Here is a 19,322-nt window from a genome sequence, read left to right as displayed (position 1 = left end):
TGTTGAACAGTTGAGGCTAGGGAAATTAGAGTAAGGGATAGGATTAAGGTGTGCCGAAGAAAGTCCAAACTTCATTTATGAAAATTAGCGTTGGAATTGATTTGAACTTGCTAAAATTAGAAATGTTCGGATTGGAATCGGAATTTCCAATATGCCAGAAATTATAATAATTTTTCAAGATTTTTTCAATATGAGTTTTCAATTTTGAACAAATTTTAACCTTTCAATGGACATATTTAAGCAGACATGATATTAGTCAAGTTGGCTAGAATGGATGTCTCCCACTGCACCCGTATTCGAATCACCCTATGCGTAGTTCAGATTAGTTTAAAATAGAATATTGCATGTATAAAAAAAAAATTGACATATTTAAAATTTTGAACTATTATCCGATGAATTGGAATAAATGTTGAAATTCAATTCTTTTGGAACGAAATTGGAATAGAATTTTCATTCCGAAATTTTTTAGTTTAGAATTTGAATCCCTTGATTCCCATTCGTTCCATCTGAAAATCAAGCCTAGATAGAATGAATTAGTGGGGTTCAAAAGCAAATTAAAAATTCATAGGAAAAAATGGAGCACGGCCTATAATTCATGAGATGTTGCTAAATTTTTCCCTTTCTATCCATTAATCTATTTTATCTCTCTTTTTTTATATATATTATGAATGGAATGTGTTGTGGTGATTTCAGCAAAATGGTGGAACCATGTCATGATGGCATCAGTTCAGTGCTGAAAATAATCTGAAAAGAAAAATAAAAGTCTCATCCAACATCAACGTTATCTTCTCGGCCTTAGTGGGTTGGTGTTGGTGAAGTGACGCACTTGATTTATCATCGTCCACTTTCATTTGCTTTATGATTTCTAAGTTCAGACTCACAACACTTGGAAGCTGTTGTTTCTGTACAAATCATCACCATCCCTTGAACTCTGGCCCGCATAATTTTGTCCATTGTCTGTCGTTGTCGAAGAAGCTACTCCCCTCATCATCAACTGCACTTCACTGCAAAAGCTACTCCCCTCATCCCTTGAACCCTATCCATTATGTAATAATCAATAAAAGAAAATACCTTTCAAAAAAAGCATGCGGTGTAAAATTAATGGCGACTCTAATCGCTAATTAATCATAAAAGAAGTGACTACTAACAATTAACAAAGGCATATATCTATATATATATATATATATGTATGGATGACCCAAAGGCCACCACACCACCACCAGTCTACCACCTCAATTTCTCTTGCATATAAATAGCCGAAGCATCTAGTGGATTTGGAACTCCTCCATTCTTGTGATCTAACATCTTGGGTTTGCATTAATTTGCTGCTATATTCATAAATTTGTTGCACAAAATGGCATTGGTGAGACTACCAGTCGTCCTGGTCCTGCTGCAAATTATATCAATAAGCTTGGGAATGGCAGCAGCAGATTCAGCAAAAGATAGAGACGAATGTACGCAGCAGTTAGTAGGGATGGCCACGTGTCTGCCTTACGTTCAAGGCCAAGCTAAGTCCCCAACACCAGACTGTTGCAGTGGTCTCAAGCAAGTCCTCAACAGCAATAAGAAATGCCTTTGCGTTATCATTAAAGATCGCAATGATCCAGAACTGGGTCTGCAGATAAATGTCACGCTTGCTTTGGGCCTGCCTTCCGTTTGCCAGGTCCCTGCTAATGTCTCAAAGTGTCCCGGTATGTTCAACACCCTACTACACTACTAAAATTACAAAAATCGAAACCCCGAGAAATTGCAATATAGTCGATGATTTCTAGTTGCCTATGTTGATTTGGGATGGAATGAGCCAGTTTTTACTAGTAATTTTGACACTTTCCTTTTGGTTGATTATATTGATATATATATATATATGTATGTATACAGAACTTCTGCATTTGGATCCTAAATCACCAGAAGCTCAAGTTTTCTACCAATTGGAAAGGAACTCTACTCAAACTGCCAACTCGAGTCTTGCTCCAAGTCCTAGTGGTACTATATAAAATCATTCACTTCATATTTTCATATTCAGATTTCACAATCGTGAACCGTGATGTTGAAGAATTATTAGACTCTTATTTTCTTCTTAAATAATGAACTGAATATGACAATTTTGGGTTCTTTTCCTACGTAGCAGTTGAGGCTCCCGCCAGTGCCAAAAGTTTGGGGTCAAGTTCTAGCAGCCGAAACAAAGTCGGTGTGTTGCAGTGGAAAGAAAGAGACTCGTCCTGGTGTTTCGCCTTACTGGTTTTCTACTTGTTCATCTAGATACTTGTAGTCGGATTAAACTCTTTTATCAGAACCTCAGATTTTGAGACAGGTTGACATAGTAACTGCCTTGCCTTCATTGTATGACTTATGATTTTCGTTCCAAGAATAAATAAAAACATAACTCAGCTCTTTCTTCAAGGGCTTCCATATACATGTACTCGTGCAAATTACAATTTATATATGAAGAAAAAAATAGTACGAGCAAAGAATACACAAGCTCTCCCTCCGACTTTCTGTTCAACAATTGTAATCGTTACCTTCTAGGTTATCTTTTAAACAATATTTTTAAATAAAAAATCAATTAAATTGAAAGGCCAGAAGGCAGTAGCACCTCTTTGGGACAAACCATCGAACAGGTGGTGGGCTCCTGGACTAGCGACTAGCAGGGGTCAAATTTTTTTCCCCAGGAAGTGGTTTCCGGCTTGCGGGGGTCCACCCTTCCCCCACTATAGGTCCGCCCCAACTATACGCATGTGAAGAGAGAATTGAGATCGGGGCGACTTTTCAAAGGCAAACAACCACAATTCGACCTATGGTTGGGCATTTCCACCAAGAAACTGGTCAAACTCGCTGAACTGCATCAGTCAGGCAGATTTGCTTAGTATCATTTATAACCATTTCAATTTTAGTTTTTATTTTATAATCATTTCAATTTTAGTTTTTATTTTTTGTGTTAGTATAGAGAAAAAAGAGGAAGAATGAAAATGAGAATGAGAGCGACAGTGGCTAAAAATGTTAAATATGTTAAAGTTAGAGTAAGAAGGTTTCAAACCCCTAACCTCCAACTCACAAAACCATTTACCACTGCACCACAACACTTCTTCATTCAAATTCAGTATTCGTAACATATTTAATAGTATCATTCGAATAAAATTAAAAAATATATATTTATTTATTAAAAAATCCTAATATCACCCTAACACTATTGCAGCCCTTAAGCCGTTGTTGGTTCGATCGTTGGTTTGTGCCTCTCAGTTTGGCTGTCGAATTGAACCCGCCCATATTCTCTCCATGTCCCCACCCCTATTCTCTCATATGAGAGTGAGTTTGACTTGTGACACCGTTTTCTTCACACTGACGAGTCATGGGCTCAAATCAGAGCTTGGCACCTAAACGTATAGTTTACTCGATTTGCCCTTACGTGCGTGTTGCTCTAATTCTTCCTCAATCGCCTCTGCTAGCTGTTATCTATCTATCTATCTATCTATATATATATATATATATATCTCTCTCTCTCTCTCTCTCCAACTTTTCCCTTCCTCTCTCTTCCACCAATGCATGGTCAACTTTGCCTTGTCGTCACATCGCCTCACCACCTTTCTTCTCTTTCTGTTTATGGTCATCATTGGTCAAATCTCACCAAGAAACCGAGTTGATTTCTCAACAAACTGACCAATCAATGGAACCATCAATGTTCGGAAAAGATGAACTGTAGAGCTTGATTCAATGGGTGATTTCCAGCCAACAACATGGGTGGGTTCAGTTGCCTAGGCCTAACCCTACCCCTACCCCAACAACCCCTCATCACTTAATAATTTTCAGCTGAAATGGGTATGAACATAAAACTAGTTATTCTCTCATATGAGAGTGAGTTTGACTTGTGACGCCGTTTTCTTCACACTGACGAGTCATGGGCTCAAATCAGAGCTTGGCACCTAAACGTATAGTTTACTCGATTTGCCCTTACGTGCGTGTTGCTCTAATTCTTCCTCAATCGCCTCTGCTAGCTATTATCTATCTATCTATCTATCTATATATATATATATATATATCTCTCTCTCTCTCTCTCTCCAAGTTTTCCCTTCCTCTCTCTTCCACCAATGCATGGTCAACTTTGCCTTGTCGTCGCATCGCCTCACCACCTTTCTTCTCTTTCTGTTTATGGTCATCATTGGTCAAATCTCACCAAGAAACCGAGTTGATTTCTCAACAAACTGACCAATCAATGGAACCATCAATGTTCGGAAAAGATGAACCGTAGAGCTTGATTCAATGGGTGATTTCCAGCCAACAACATGGGTGGGTTCAGTTGCCTAGGCCTAACCCTACCCCTACCCCAACAACCCCTCCTCACATAAGAATTTTCAGCTGAAATGGGTATGAACATAAAACTAGTTATTCTCTCATATGAGAGTGAGTTTGACTTGTGACGCCGTTTTCTTCACACTGACGAGTCATGGGCTCAAATCAGAGCTTGGCACCTAAACGTATAGTTTACTCGATTTGCCCTTACGTGCGTGTTGCTCTAATTCTTCCTCAATCGCCTCTGCTAGCTGTTATCTATCTATCTATCTATCTATCTATCTATCTATCTATCTCTCTCTCTCTCTCTCTCTCTCTCTCTCTCTCTCTCTCTCTCAAATTTTCCCTTCCTCTCTCTTCCACCAATGCATGGTCAACTTTGCCTTGTCGTCGCATCGCCTCACCACCTTTCTTCTCTTTCTGTTTATGGTCATCATTGGTCAAATCTCACCAAGAAACCGAGTTGATTTCTCAACAAACTGACCAATCAATGGAACCATCAATGTTCGGAAAAGATGAACCGTAGAGCTTGATTCAATGGGTGATTTCCAGCCAACAACATGGGTGGGTTTAGTTGCCTAGGCCTAACCCCACCCCTACCCCAACAACCCCTCCTCACATAAGAATTTTCAGCTGAAATGGGTATGAACATAAAACTAGTGGCGGATCCAGAATTATGTGGCAAAAAGGGGCTTAGTGTAAAAGCTTTGAAATTTTTCTACAAAGAAAATAATGCTAAAAAGATAGAAAGATAGTACTTTTATTCATAATTCATAACAAAACCAATAATACAAGTTACAATTGTCCACAAGGAGTTTTCATATTTTGAAAACGTTGCATTATAGTTTTGTTATCAATACAAACAAAAACATCTCTCTCAATATAAATATGCTCTTCGGATCTCATCCCGAATATTAGGACCACAATCCGTCATTCAAGTTCTTAGTCCAGGGTTTGCTTGAAGATTAGCTAATATCTCATCTACTTCAATTGGTCTTGCATTTGAAATACCTAGATTAGATGGAGAAGGACTATCCGTAGATAATTTTTATTTTATAGAATCGTTCCATAAATCTACAAATCAATTAATTCAATCAATCATTAATTTTTATCCAAATTATTATATGAATATGAAAATGTCAATAACCCACTCTCAATATTCAATATACTCCCTAAACGCATATCAATCAATATTCAATATACCAAATTATCATATCAAAATCAATCAATATTCAATATACTCAATCAATTCACATTATCAATCAAGCATAAACTCAATCAATCTCCATTATCCATCAATATGATTCATATCCATATCCATAAATTTCATTACATTTAAAAAAAAAATTCAATATCAACAATATATTATCACTATAATTATTAATATAAATTTTGCCTTGCTTACTTGTAGTTGAAAAAAAGGGCGGCGGACGGCGACACAAGGTGTAGGTGATCGGCACTGGGCCACCGGCAAAGAGTTGATGGAGGTTGTCAGAGGTTGGGAAAGGTTAGGGTTTGAGAGGGTGGGAAGAGCTATGAAATTGGGAATGAAGGGTTAGGAGGTGTTGTGCAGAGTCGGTAAGTGAAGCTGTGTTCTTTTTTTCTTTTTCTTTTTAAAACCTGGCCCAAAACAATGTTGTTTCGAGGCCAGGTCAATAAAAATATTTTGACTAAGCGTTGAACCAAACGACGTCGTTTGGCAAGGCTCGTTAAAAAAAAAAGAGACGCACAATGCTCGAGCGCAAGGCACAACCAGTGCATAGTAGAGGAAGCAATGGCACAGGACTTTCGTCGAGCAGGTTGGTGTGCATACAAGGGTCGTCCAGCAGCTGTCCAAAGGGGCGTTCATGGAGTCCCTTTCCAACTTTCCAAGGGTCGTCGACCCCTATTATCCCAACGTGCATCCGCCCTTGCATAAAACTGCAACAAATTTATTTTGTTATAAACCTACTATCTCATATTTGCATAGATGCCTTTCATTTAAATACGCCACCACATACTAATAGTGTCTTAGTAGTGATCACTTATTTATTTAATCTCTTTCGTTCTCTCTCGACAACCCTTCCTCACTATGCAAGTAAATCTATCATTTTTAATGATTTATTTTATCAATTTTCTTTAATTTGTGGTCTTTCTATGGTCACGTCATGGGTTAACAGTAGAGGTGTCGAATAAGGTCATTGGTCAAATATAACCTTAAAATAATGCAAAACTCATCTCTAGTCATGGGTTTAAAAAAAAAAATTAAATTTGGAGGGCCATATTTGGCCTTTAGCCTCTAACAAGGCTACTTGTAGTTCAGTTTTGGCCTAGGATAAATTATTTTGTGGGCCCAATACATGTGCTTTCTAAGAAAGAAAGTATCACGCGTGGTAAGAACAAAACATTTCGTGCAATCGCATATCCAATAGCCAATATTAAAGGCTCATGATGTCATTGATGACATCAGCTAGCTATTAGGTTTTTTATTATTTATTTTTTTTATAAAAAATAACCTTTTTAAATGTTTTCAAATTCGTTTTGTTTTAATATATATATATATATATATATATATTGGTTTCTGACCATTCAGAATCATTGATTGAAAAGTTACTTTTTTATTTTATTTAAAACCTTTTAAAAAGTTTTAAATTCGTTTTGTGTATAAAAAAAAAACCGTACACGTGTCATATATGGAATATTATCTCTAAATACTAGTTTAATTTTTAAACAATACATAATTATGGAATGTATGAGTGTTGTACCATAGTTTTTCTCAAAATAATAAAATATGAAGGACCCTAAAAAATAGTTTTGCATTGTTGGAGGTGGAAAAATTTAACTCCACACTATTCTTTAAAAAATTAATATTTTGGAGAGCTAAATTTATAGCCATGAACTACATTTAGCCCTATAACTGGAGATGGCTTAAATCTATAAGCTTTTCAATAATCCCTTAATATCTTTCGTTGGAGGTTGAGAGCCTTGCAATACTTTGATTAAATTTGTGATATGTGACACTTGGTTGTAAGGATGGCAACGGGTCAGGTATGACAATACCATCCTTGTCTTTGAACCCATCTCCCTTTAATAAGTTTCGGGGAATCCCTATCCCCGTCCCCATCTGGGGAATATCCCCCATACCTGCCCCGAACCCATTCTCGTTTCATAAGTTTTGGGGAATCCCCATCCACATCCTCGTCAGGGGACTATCTCTTATACCCGCCCCGAATTCCCGATTTTTTTTTCAATAAAAAATAATTATCATATATTTTAACATTAAATTTTATATTAAATTATCATTAGCACATCCAAATTACCTATAAAGTTCAACTCAACTATTCAAAATCACATCAATTCAATTTGACAAAATAAATATAAATATAAATATAAATATATATAATCCAAATCTTCATCATGATCATCTTAAAAATATAAATGTTTATTTATTAAATATAAACTTATATATTTTTGGGTTGAGTTTGGGGACAGGGATGCTAATACCATTCCCATTCCATACCCGTCGAGGATTTTTCAAGTTCATGAATTCCGATAGCCGATACCTGTTTTGTCTTGAAATCTCCCCTAATTAGGGACGGGGATCCGCCCCCCGCAGGGATTTATGCCATCCCTATGGGTGCGCCCCTCCTATTTCCATTAGGTATTTACTTTCTGAAGACTTATGTAGGTCTTGACGAAGAAAGAAGAAGACTTATGTAGGTTTTAGTTGGGTAGTCTTGTTGGGTTTCAGCCAATCCCTAATTTGAAAGCATTTTATAATTCAGTAAGAAGAAAAATAAAAATATAAAGAAAAAAACAAACCCACCGGTCATGGTTGGACCATGACTATCTTTATTTGACGGTGATGCCTAGCAGTTGCAAGTTGCAAGTTGCAACAACGTGCACTCTCTGTCATTCAAACTTATGGGAAGGAAGAAGGACTGGCTGTTGATGGTTGAAACTTGATGAACAAAGTGGGACCCTTTCGACAGTAGATTAGGCATATACGATGTGAGGCATTCAACTCATCCACTTTACTTTGTTTCCATTTTTCTTATCTTGTGCTCGCTTCAATAAGTCCAACCCTTTTGTTTATAGGCATATGTCAGAGGGGACAATACTGTCTTTTAAAACTTTTCAATTCTAGCGCTTTAAATTTCCGAGATCAGTTATGGGCTTCATGACGGCACACTCTGACCAAAGAAAAAAAATTAACAATGACAACTTCGTTAAGAGAAGAAAAAAATAACAAGAGGATTTCTTCTTGACGCCAAAATAGAGAACCTTATTCTGTCCACAAAGAATCTAAGATAACACAAGAAGACTATAAATTTGTCCGGAGATATCTACAAAGACCCACCGGGGATTTCCTTTTGGCATATGTTTTGATCGTTTTTGTTTTTGTTTTTGCGGGTCTCCTCTGCTCTTTCCTGTTCCTGAGCAGTAACCACCCGAGTCAACAACCACCCTTGATAGGTATCCTTCGTTCCCTTCCACTTACTACAAGTATCTTTCTGATATTTTAAGCTTTGGTTTTCCATGCCAGCAGCATTTGTCGTCGGTTTTCTACTTGCGTGTTCTTCTTCCGGCATATGCAATTGCAATTGCAATTTCTTGTTTCTTCTTCTTTTACTTGCTTGCTCTGTCTTTAGTATCTGATCCAACACGTTTACTTTATCTTTTGTAGAGCCTATTAATTCATAAGATGATGAAGCTCCTGGTTCACTAGTTATTCAATTGTTGGCTTAGTAACATAATTTTCTTCCTTAGGTTTGAAATTCTGTTACTAAAAATTCTTAACTTCATGCTCTGCTCGTGAAATCTTGATATATTGCTTTGACCTTTGTTTTTATTGTTCAATGTCATGTTTATTTATCTTCCTGTTACTTGTTCCTCAGAGTTCCTTCTATTTCTCTTATGCAGCACCTAGAGTTTATAATAAACTACGGATAAAAAAAGGTCCAAATAAATGTTTCTGTGACATATCTCTCTTTTTCTTTCGATGGCCAATGGGGGAAATATATCAGATCAATTTACCAAAATTTTAATTTCTTGTGCTGGTAAAACAAGGACCAATTCAATGAATATGTTGATAAATTTTTAGAACCATATATTGCCGAGAAGTGAACAATTAAAGAAAGCTAGTTACAGTATGGTTTACTTAACCTGGATAAAAAGATGAGAATGCAAAATTTCAATAGAATGCAGTTTTGCAATTCCAACTAGAGTTTCCTCTCAGAAGCTTAATAAAACATGCTTTGCAGGTTTCCTTTAGTTTGAAACTGCCCTTATGGCTGATTCCACTGAAGAGGATGATTCATTCACCAAGCCTCTTGGAAGATGTACTGTCACTTATTATGGCGTGGGGCATATGCTCAATGACATTACTGCTTCCTGTTGGTTTACATATCTCTTATTGTATCTGACAGATATTGGACTGTCCCCAAGGTACATATCAGTGATATCACTTAGTTTGTATGTATGTGTTTGTGCACACACATTGACATGTGCACTCTTGCTTATGTTGTAATACATACATACATACATACAGACAGATTATGGTGAATGAGCTTGGATGTCATGTCAGTGAAACTTTCAAGTACTAGAAACACATTATGCTACAAATTGCCCATTTTAATGCAGAGTTTCTGTGGTAGGAAAAGTAGGACTAGATTTGTATATATGAAAAAATATATATATAATCAGGTCGCAAAAATGAAGGTGATTAGCCCCTGTTGAGGGTTTGTCTACAATTGTCAGATAGGAGAGAATGCAGATAAGCTTGTCAGGATGATTTAGACTAACTTTTTCCGGGAATACTATCTCATTATCATACAAAGACCATCTAAATTTGGATGGAAGACTTAAAATTCCTCAACACGGGACTTTATATTCTCAACATGCCTGCTCACGTGTGGCTGAAAATAACTAAGCACATGGATCAATTATATAGGGTGACGTGAAGCACGTGTTATAGTTAGAGCATCCAAACCAAAAACCAATTGACAAATGGGACTGTGATGCAAGGCTTAGAACTCCCGTTGTGGGATTTGCTATTCTCAACATTATTGTATTATCATCTTATTGTTTCAGCATTTTGTATCATCGAGCTCTACAGATCTGTTTCTTTAAGTTGCATTTTCTGTTTCGACTGTATAACTGTTATATATTTTTCTAATTTCGATCTAGGGATGCTGCTACGGTTATGCTTTCTGGTCAAATAGCTGATGGATTTGCAACCATATTTGCTGGCGAACTGGTATCTTAGTTATAAATTATATCCTACATGCATGATGAGTTATTGTGCAGCGTACAAACTGATATTTCTTATCTGGCCCATTGCTTCTTTGCATACATTCTGACACTCGTTCCTATCCATTTTTCACTATTCTTCAATAAAGCACTTAGTTTTACAATTACTTGTAAAATGTTGTTCTCTCTGTGCAATTTTTTTTTGCCCAAATTTAGGAAGGGGGAGGGGGAAGGGGGGAAACTCACACACACACAAGTACCATGGGAGCTTGAACCCAGGACCACTTGGGAGCACACTAAAGGCCTTGACCAGTCCAACTAACACCCCATTGGTCTCTGTGCATTTATCCTCTACTCTTCTGTAATTTTTGGCTGCACTTCACATGGCTTTTTCCTTGCCCAGTCATTTTACATGGCCTAAATTTTGTGCTTTTGCTTCTATCATGATAATGGAATAGGAAATTATAGCATTGAGCAGCTTTTTTATTTGTTTTTCGAGTCCATATGTATTTATGGACAAGCTGGTGGTATTAGATATGGTTATTATATGTTCAAGGATCACGTCCTTTTTGATTGGGGGAAATATAGAGACTATCGAATCGAGATGATTTTTGGACAGTGTTATATAACCACATGAGAAGACAGGAAAATTTGTTCAGAATCTAGTAAAGACTTCATTGATCTCTGTTCTAGCTGCAGATGCAAGAGTAGAATGACAAGGCCTTTGTGATCTGATCCACCTATTCTATTTCCCAAATAATTGAAATCATAACGGGCCAGAAGAAAAAAAAACCAATTAATTATTGTGAAATTTGCTTATTTCCTTTTCAGTTTTGGCAATTGCAACCACCCCTTTTTTTGGGCAATAATATTCTGTTTCTATTTTTAACTTGATAGATAGACAGGTTTGGACATTTCAAATTGTGGCATGGTGCAGGCTCTGTTTTGGTTGCTATTTCTTTTTCTTCTGTTTTTGGTGGTTGCATTGCCCTGTAAAATTTTTGGTACCTCTTCATCAACATTGCGAACTGTTGGTTACAGTATGTTTGCTGCTATATTTAATGTGGGTTGGGCAGCTGCTCAGGTTTCACACATGTAAGTACTTCCTCAAAGTTTACAGTAAAATTTTATAAGTGTAACACCATTTGATAAGATGGTGAACCTAGTGTTGTTGAAGAACAAAACATCTTCATCCTCTGTTATAATTGAAATGACCTACACAGATCCTGTTTTTGTTTTTCTAACAAATTGAAACTTGAAATGGCGGCATTGCCATTTTCAGTTTGCTATGTAGTTTGTATTTTTTTTTCCTTGATTCATGTTTGTCGTTCATTCGTTTTAGGACTGATTATTACATAGAGTGAACAGAGCTATTTTCTGAAATGCAATAAGCTTGGAGCATTAGTGAGCCTGCTCCCCCCACCCCCTCATTTTAGGGAAAAAAAAATGAAAAGGCATGTTCTTTTGGGCTTTGGAATATCTGAGCACTTATGAAAAATAACTGTTCTATTGCAGGTCTATGTTGAATTGCATTACACTGAATTCAACAAGCAGAGTGATCCTAGCTAGCTGTCGAAATGCTTTTACTATGGTTAGTTTCCCTTTGAATTTTTGAATTGATTAATCAGCTCCATGTTTTTTTTTTTTTTTTTGTGTTTGTGTTTATTGAAATTTTTTAAACCTTTTAAAGGTTGCCAACCTCAGCCTGTATGCAGTTGCTTTTATAGTCTTTGGTGTCACTATGGCAAGCACACATGCCGACATTGAAAATCAGGTATTGTCATCTTCTAAGCATTTGTGATCTACCTATTAAGGGCTTCCCTTCAAGCATGTCCATCACATCACTATCGCAAATGAGCAGTACCGGTGGATTGCATATTTGTCAATCTTCATAGGATGCTGCTTTGTGGGTATATTTCATCTCGGAACCAAAGAGCCAAGGTTTGCTGATTTTTCTTTTTCACTTTTGATTCATAATGTTCACCAAATACTGATTTTTATTTATCATTATCATATTATAAGAAGCATTTTTTTATGTGGGCTGCAAGAAGAATATTTGTATTTATTTTACAAAAGCACCTGTCTATCAGGCCCCCTGCACCCGTGTGGGGATTTGAACAATTGCTCTTCTGTCAACACCTATTTCTTCCTGATTTGCTCATTCTCGGCTTACCTGTTTCTGATTCCCAGGCCCCCTGTTGTTGAAACCCAACAAAATAGCACTAGATTGCTCCCTGATTTTCACTCTCACTGAGTTCTCAAAAAACCATTCTAGCGTCTTACAGGTCAGAGGTCCAGAAGCAGCAAGACTTTCTCCCTGTTCTTGGTTTAACTGTTGGCTGTTGCTGATTCATCAACTGTTTTGCTCTCTATTTATTCAATTTTCTCCTCTGTTCTTTCCCTATCTTTATCAGAAAGTCCATCATTAGTATTCTTTATGTTGTTAGCCTTTAGGCATGTATCCACATTAGTGGTTTGTTCTCAGATTTCAAATGTTACTGTGTATGTTTCTAAAAAGTGAAGCATATTTTTTCTGTAATAATCCTTAAAATCTTGTAAGTTGTAACTATCCAACTGTTGATAGTTGATTGTACTAATCAAGTTTATTACACGTGCAGATTAAAAGTAACCTTACAAGGAAATAATCATTCAAGGATTTCATGGACATACTGGTTCAAGAGAGTTCTGTATTATCAGGTTGCTCTTGTTTATGTGCTTACCAGACTAGTGGTCAATGTTTCACAGGTCAGGACTTTTTTTTTCTCCCTCTTTTTGATGCTTGTTTTTCTTCATGAAAAGAAATAACTCAATTTTTACTGTATCTAATAAGAAAGGGACAGCTGATAGTCCCTACAGAGCATCCAACTTGAGAACTCCCTTATGATAGTGACTTCCCTAGGAAACCACTTTTGCAATATTATCCCCGCATAATAGAAGTTATTGCTAGGTCTTTGTCTCAACCTTTGCAGTTCTTATATCTAGATGGCTTTCTCTTGTTCAGGCATATCTTGCATTCTATGTTATAGATGATCTGCACATGGCACAATCAGCTAAAGCTCTGGTACTACCACAAAAATATTGTCATTATATTTCTTCTGATGTTAGAGATTATTTAATTTTTGAAGAATGCAAGACTGATTTATCTTTTGTAATTGATGGGAATAGGTTCCTGCAATTATCTACATTAGCAGCTTCCTCGTATCTATAATACTACAGGTCCCCATGAAACTCAGTTTGTTTGTTGAAATTCTTATTCGTATGTACTTTGTTGTGTTGATATCTAACCATTAAGTATTCATATTATAGGAGATCTCGTGGACTGGCCAATGCCTGAAGGCCTGCTATTCTGCTGGAGCCATTGTTTGGATATTTTGTGGGGCAGGGATCCTGTTTTTACCTGGAAGCATGAGTGCTTTCATGTACGTTATATCCGTATCTATTGGCATAGCAAATGCTCTAATGATGGTATGATGTCAAATTTGGTGCTTTCATCTTCGCTTCATGAAATTTTGAAGTGCATTTCGTATTGGTTGCTTTTTGGAAGGAAGATGATGAAGCATTGTCATGATTTTGAACTTAATTAAATTTAAGTCGTTTGGTTCTTTGGGATTAGGGTTTCAATTGGTTCAAGACAAGAAATATGAAGTATGTTAACATTAATACTTGAAACAAATATTAAGGGTCAGGAGCACACTGCCCTTAGAAAGCTGGACCATATCATATGCCTGCCAGCTGATATTTTGTCAACAACGTAAAAGATGATAGATGTTTACTCTGTTGATTTAAGTGGTACTACGGATTTGAAAACATGAGACAGCTCAGAACTCTGTAAGAACACTGTAGATTGCTTTGAAATGACCTTTAGGGATTGAAATTTCTCACTCTACGTTTAGCTATTTCCGAGTCTGAAGCTTGATATTAGAGAAAACTAGAGCTTTTATTGATGGAAATCCTAATGGTTTGAAAACATACTGCCATTTTTAATCCATTAACGTAGTAGTTGCTTATAAATTCAGATTTAATCATATTTTGATGTAACAGGTGACTGGAGTAAGTATGCAAAGTGTTCTAATCGACAGAGATCTCAATGGCTGCGCATTTGTATGTGGATCATTAAGCTTCATGGACAAAATCTCGTGTGGGCTTGCCTTATTTGTGCTTCAGTCATATCAAAGTAAGTTACAGTTTTGTGGATCATTTGCTATATTAAACATATATTTATGCTCATCTGTTTCTATTGAATAATATATGTGTGCATTTAGGAAGATACATGATTGGTTATTTGCGTTTTTTCTTACTTTTGTTGAACTGGATCTATAAAATTGTTATGTGGTTCTTAGTTCATCAGGTTTAAAGAGTTTGGGTAGTGGGATCTCCCTTTCAGATAAAAAATTGCATTTCGAAGTCTATATTTCGGATGGTTAAGCTTTAAATCAATGTAGGTGTACATGGAAATAGATCCAATCATTACTTAGTGGGGTGCACATTGTTGAAGAATGTGAAGTCCCACATCGAAACTTGACAAAATTAAATATAACATATATAATGAGTGATTTCATTACTAGTCGAATAGCATTGAGGCGCACATATGCAGGTTCTTTAGGCCTAATTAAGTTAGACATTGTAGAGTTGTTTTATGTACTTCTTAAATCATGGTTCCCAAAACTCGGGAATGAAAAGTGATGACTTCTAGTATGCCAATAGTTAACTTTTTTACATGCAGGTACGCGAGTCATACAGGAAAACCATTCAAATGATGTCTACTTCTCAGTCACAAGATTTGGTTTGGGTTTTGTTCCGGCAGTTTGTTCACTCATCTCTGTGATAGTTACTTACACCATGAAACTCCAACCTGCTCCCTGTAAACCTTTAATGGAGCCTCTATTGGTATAGCTTCTACGAGAAAGCAAATTTGACACGAAGTTCTATGATGTGTTCAAAAAGAGACCGAAATTAGCTTTACAGTGCTTTAGGAGATGCAGAATTTTTCAGCAATTGATCATGTAGCCGTGCAATTCTTCACTTGGTTGTATTCTTTGTTGAATACATTGATGGCACGACTGCAGGAAGTTCTGTATATAATTATTTCACAAAATATTCATTTGTTTGTGTTATTGAGTTCTATAATTCCAAGGAACGTTCAGAGATGGCCTTATATCACCTACGGCCTATGGTTTTGCCAATTATTTAGGCATGCGAATCAATTAATACTAGTATTTTTTACTACACAAAACTGAAAAGAATAACCTCTTAATTGCTCAACATATCTTCACAGTATGCATATATAGAACACATGTAGAGGAGAAGACAAAGCGTTTTAGAAAAGATTTGAAAGAGGACTCAAATATGTAGGTCTTGACCACGGTCAAAACTAAAGTTGCATTTGTAATCAGAAGATGACTGGCCTCCGGAAAATATTTCAGCTGGCAGCAAGTAAAGATTATTGCTTTACATAGTTAAACGAAGAACAGCCTGCCTAGGTTCTCTTAGGGTTGGATCGCTCTCGGCTTTGACCAAATGTCTAAAAACTTTGGCACAACGACTCACCAATTTTTTCAGCTTCACTCCTTGCAAACCCACTGCTTTTTGCTGCTTCTTGACCAGTTGAAGGTGATTCTCTTCATCAGTGAAGTGTTGGCCTAGTGAACTTCTTGCTCTGCTCCCTTGGTCACCCGACTTGATGATCAGCTTTGCTTTTTCATCCCCATCGATCAGCTGCTTAAAGCTTTTACGATTATCATTGTCTTGATCACCATCTTCAACTCTCGACTTTGAGGGACAACTCTGATCTCCTCCATTGCCATCCAGAAAGCTCTCAAGAGCAGGAATGATTTCTCCACAAGTAGTTTGATTGGCATCTGGGACTGGGACACTATGATGAAATGACTTTCTAGTCCTCTTTGACATGCTAATATCATAACAGCGTTTGTTGATGCTGCATTCACTCCCCATTAATTTATCCCTGCTTTGTTTAATTAAGGGGAGTGCGCCGCAGTGTTCCGTTCTCCGCGAGGAATATATCACATGATATCATAAATTCTAAGAAACATGTGGTGGTTCTAACTTCTAGGAGATTGCTTAGCGATGGAGCAATTGATGAGTAGTTTGGCATCTCTTCTCAGAAGGTGAAATGTCTCCTGTCTGCAGGTCTCTTCTCTTGTAACTGGTGGAATAAACCTTACATTCCCCTTTAAAAGTAACTCATGCTAAATATTTTAGCGGGGAATTGATTCTTGAGAGAGGGTGATGCGAAGTCGCACCAAATGCATTCATTATTTATTTGTTTATGTCCACCATTTGAGCTAGAGGGCACCTTTCTAGATTTGATCAGTCAATCTCTCTGCTTGTATTTTTCTTAGCCACCTTTTTCTTTTCTCTGGTTAGGTAGGTGACCTTCATGCTTTCAGATCATCCGTTTTAGAAGAACGATGCCATTTAGATTTAGGACACAAGCAGGATACAATCACCAAAACACAAGCAGGATAACATCTGTTTCGCCTTCCTCATTATCGTATTGAAGGAAGAAAATGTAGAAAATAGTATGAAGGATAAGAATAGAGAAGATAATCGTGTTGCTTTGGGTAACAATTGCTTTAAACCACTACACTAGGAGTTCAAATTCTCTTCCTTTTTTAATCTGTCCCTTCACTGTCCATTCCTTAAATTTTTGACACGTGTCATATAATTTAAGAGTAATGCTATTTAGACACACAAAATTGATCACATTTGCTAACAACTTTATGTGGCAGCTAATGTTAGGGGTAGTTGCGGTTCGGTAACGGCGAATTTTTACTCAAACCACAAACCGTCCGACTATTTGCGGTTTGATGATTTTTGAAACCGCAAACCGACCACGAATTCTCAAGCATTCACAAAAATATAAATTCACAACCTCAATTTCTCAAGCATATATAAATTCACAATCTCCTCAACTTCTCAAGCATTCACAACCTAAGAAAATTAAAGTTACAATTCCAAACATTCCAATTAAAGTTAAACTTCTCAAGCATTCCAATTCCAAATCCTTTAAAGTTACAAACCAAAAGGAAAATGCAAAGCAAAATGAATTAAAGTTACAACCAAAAAGAAAAATCCAATTCAAAGTTAATTAAAGTTACAAACTAAAAGGAAAATGCAATTAACTAATGTTACAAACTCAAGTGTTGATGGTGAGTGGATTTGAAGAACCTCGTTATGTTTGAGCACCAATGTTATCTACAAATAAAATAACATAGTTTAATACATTTTATTATAAGAAGAAGCATAAATAACATTAGCATAAATAAACTAATTACTTACAAGTTGTCATATGTTCCATTTCCTTGTAGAATTCAACCTCATCATCCGTGCGGCTATACTTTGCGGTTTGCGGTAACCGCAAATTTTGAAAATCAAATATCGCAACCGCAATCGCAAATGCGGTTCGGTTCTTAATACCGCAAATGCGGTTCGGTTTACCGCGATTACGGTTTCATTGCGGTAAATTATCGGTTGGTTTTTGAGGTTTTTCGGTTTAATATGCCACCCCTAGCTAATGTGGTCATGTCATGTCAATTAATTAATATTATCATGTAGATTTTATTTTTATTTATTTCCTCTTTTTAATAATTATTAAAAACAGAAATCAAAAGTAAAATTAAAAAATTAAAAAAAAAAGGTCCCTGGAATTGTCTCCAATGCTCCCATCTACCTCCATCAAATCTACCCATCCCTTTCGTCCATTGTTGTTGAGATTTGGAGTTTTCTCAATAGAAAAGAAATTAAAAAACCCTGCGTCTCTACATTTCTTCTCCTGCACTCCATTCCTCCATCAAATTGACCCATTCATCCTCCATTATTGTTCCATTGTGAAAGGAATTAACTACACTAAAAATTGAGTATGTGCTGCCTTCAACCTCTTCGTGAGAGGCTTTTGGAGATTAATTGACAAGTAAACCTCTCCATTCTTCAACCCACTCAAATTGTTCTTACTGGCAGTAGCCTAGGGACGCTAATTTCTTTTTTTATTAAAAAAACTCCAACTCTCAGCAACAACAATGGAGGATGAGGATGATAGATTTGGAGGAGGAAGGGAGGGCATGAGAGAAAGAGTAGAGAATGACGTGAGGCTACAAACGTTAGGGTTTTTGTATTTCATTTTTATTGAAATAAGATAACGGAGGATGAGGATGAGTGGATTTGATGGAGGAAGAAGGGAGTGTTGGAGACCTATTTTTATGGAAATAATTTCACAACTACCAATTATTTTTTTAATTATTAAATTTTCAAATACCCATTAAATCAAAAAAAAAGAAAAAAATATTGTAATTCTAAATTGTTAATAGGGACAAAATGGTCATAAAAAATGCTATTTAATATTGGCTCATGCAAAATCCAAGTTGGGAGGATAGTGACTTTCCCATGGCTAGCAAGTCATTATGAACCAAACGGGGCCTTAAGGTTTTTTAATTTTTAATTTCACTTTTACTACATGAATTCTGACCACGTCAGCTGCCATATAAGGTGGTCAACAAAAGTGATCAATCTTAATTTAAAACCAATTAACTAAAACTTGTGTTAACCTTTAAATAACTATGTTATCTCCCTTTTAAAAAGAAAAATTAACCAAATATTATAACACCTCATCCATCCAATGCTTCATTCCCATGCTTCAAACAGAAATATTAATTAAATGAGGATAATATGGTAAATTCACACTTTTTCATTTTAAAAAAAAAATTCAAATTCAAATTAAAAAAAATAATAAGATTGATTTGTAAGTGCTATAGATTCTTCTTCTTCAACCAGCCAATGCTTCACCCATGGAT

General features: G+C 36.3%; 3 protein-coding genes and 1 long non-coding RNA gene across 10 annotated transcripts; 2 read left to right on the top strand and 2 right to left on the bottom strand.

Moving 5' to 3' along the window:
• Window positions 1-1,193: 1,193 nt before the first annotated feature.
• Window positions 1,194-2,413, top strand: LOC103330576 (non-specific lipid transfer protein GPI-anchored 14-like). Of its 2 annotated transcripts, none has more exons than XM_008233172.3 (3): window positions 1,194-1,691; window positions 1,879-1,983; window positions 2,126-2,413. In XM_008233172.3, the coding sequence occupies exons 1-3, from the start codon at window positions 1,355-1,357 to the stop codon at window positions 2,257-2,259; spliced, it is 576 nt and encodes a 191-aa protein (XP_008231394.2). In that variant the 5' UTR covers window positions 1,194-1,354; the 3' UTR covers window positions 2,260-2,413. The 2 variants fall into 2 exon arrangements, with proteins under 2 accessions (XP_008231394.2, XP_008231395.2); XM_008233173.3 differs by having other exon boundaries at window positions 1,195-1,691; window positions 2,129-2,413.
• On the bottom strand, window positions 2,369-5,995 carry LOC148916605 (uncharacterized). Of its 2 annotated transcripts, none has more exons than XR_016127523.1 (2): window positions 5,690-5,995; window positions 2,369-2,837 (listed from the first exon to the last, which is right to left on the bottom strand). It is a non-coding gene; the product is annotated as an uncharacterized LOC148916605 (long non-coding RNA). The 2 variants fall into 2 exon arrangements; XR_016127522.1 differs by lacking the exon at window positions 2,369-2,837 and adding an exon at window positions 5,029-5,358.
• A 2,448-nt stretch (window positions 5,996-8,443) lies between these two features.
• Window positions 8,444-15,675, top strand: LOC103330575 (uncharacterized). 5 transcript variants are annotated; one of them, XM_016794746.2, is made up of 13 exons: window positions 8,444-8,739; window positions 9,528-9,711; window positions 10,453-10,522; window positions 11,417-11,610; window positions 12,031-12,106; window positions 12,206-12,289; window positions 12,377-12,456; window positions 13,134-13,260; window positions 13,517-13,576; window positions 13,681-13,731; window positions 13,822-13,980; window positions 14,557-14,689; window positions 15,239-15,675. In XM_016794746.2, the coding sequence occupies exons 2-13, from the start codon at window positions 9,554-9,556 to the stop codon at window positions 15,406-15,408; spliced, it is 1,362 nt and encodes a 453-aa protein (XP_016650232.2). In that variant the 5' UTR covers window positions 8,444-8,739; window positions 9,528-9,553; the 3' UTR covers window positions 15,409-15,675. The 5 variants fall into 5 exon arrangements, with proteins under 5 accessions (XP_016650232.2, XP_088908302.1, XP_008231393.2 ...); XM_008233171.2 differs by having other exon boundaries at window positions 8,463-8,739; window positions 11,413-11,610; XM_089052175.1 differs by lacking the exon at window positions 8,444-8,739 and adding an exon at window positions 8,818-9,033 and having other exon boundaries at window positions 11,413-11,610.
• Window positions 15,676-15,749: 74 nt separating this feature from the next.
• On the bottom strand, window positions 15,750-16,584 carry LOC148916604 (uncharacterized). Its single transcript, XM_089052178.1, has one exon. The coding sequence runs from the start codon at window positions 16,465-16,467 to the stop codon at window positions 15,964-15,966; it is 504 nt and encodes a 167-aa protein (XP_088908304.1). The 5' UTR covers window positions 16,468-16,584; the 3' UTR covers window positions 15,750-15,963.
• Between the last annotated feature and the right edge of the window lie 2,738 nt (window positions 16,585-19,322).

Source organism: Prunus mume, linkage group LG5 (genome assembly GCF_029339155.1).
Source record: "Prunus mume cultivar Tortuosa linkage group LG5, ASM2933915v1, whole genome shotgun sequence".
Taxonomy (NCBI): Eukaryota; Viridiplantae; Streptophyta; class Magnoliopsida; order Rosales; family Rosaceae; genus Prunus; species Prunus mume.
This window is presented reverse-complemented; position numbering and strand designations above follow the sequence as displayed.

Coding starts and splice junctions, on each gene's coding strand:
- LOC103330576 (XM_008233172.3), top strand. CDS start 1,355: ATGGCATTGGTGAGACTACCAGTCGTCCTGGTCCTGCTGCAAATTATA. Junction 1,692..1,878: donor TAATGTCTCAAAGTGTCCCG/GTATGTTCAACA, acceptor GTATGTATACAG/AACTTCTGCATTTGGATCCT. Junction 1,984..2,125: donor TCTTGCTCCAAGTCCTAGTG/GTACTATATAAA, acceptor TTTCCTACGTAG/CAGTTGAGGCTCCCGCCAGT.
- LOC148916604 (XM_089052178.1), bottom strand. CDS start 16,467: ATGGGGAGTGAATGCAGCATCAACAAACGCTGTTATGATATTAGCATG.
- LOC103330575 (XM_016794746.2), top strand. CDS start 9,554: ATGGCTGATTCCACTGAAGAGGATGATTCATTCACCAAGCCTCTTGGA. Junction 11,611..12,030: donor GCTGCTCAGGTTTCACACAT/GTAAGTACTTCC, acceptor GTTCTATTGCAG/GTCTATGTTGAATTGCATTA. Junction 13,981..14,556: donor TAGCAAATGCTCTAATGATG/GTATGATGTCAA, acceptor TTGATGTAACAG/GTGACTGGAGTAAGTATGCA.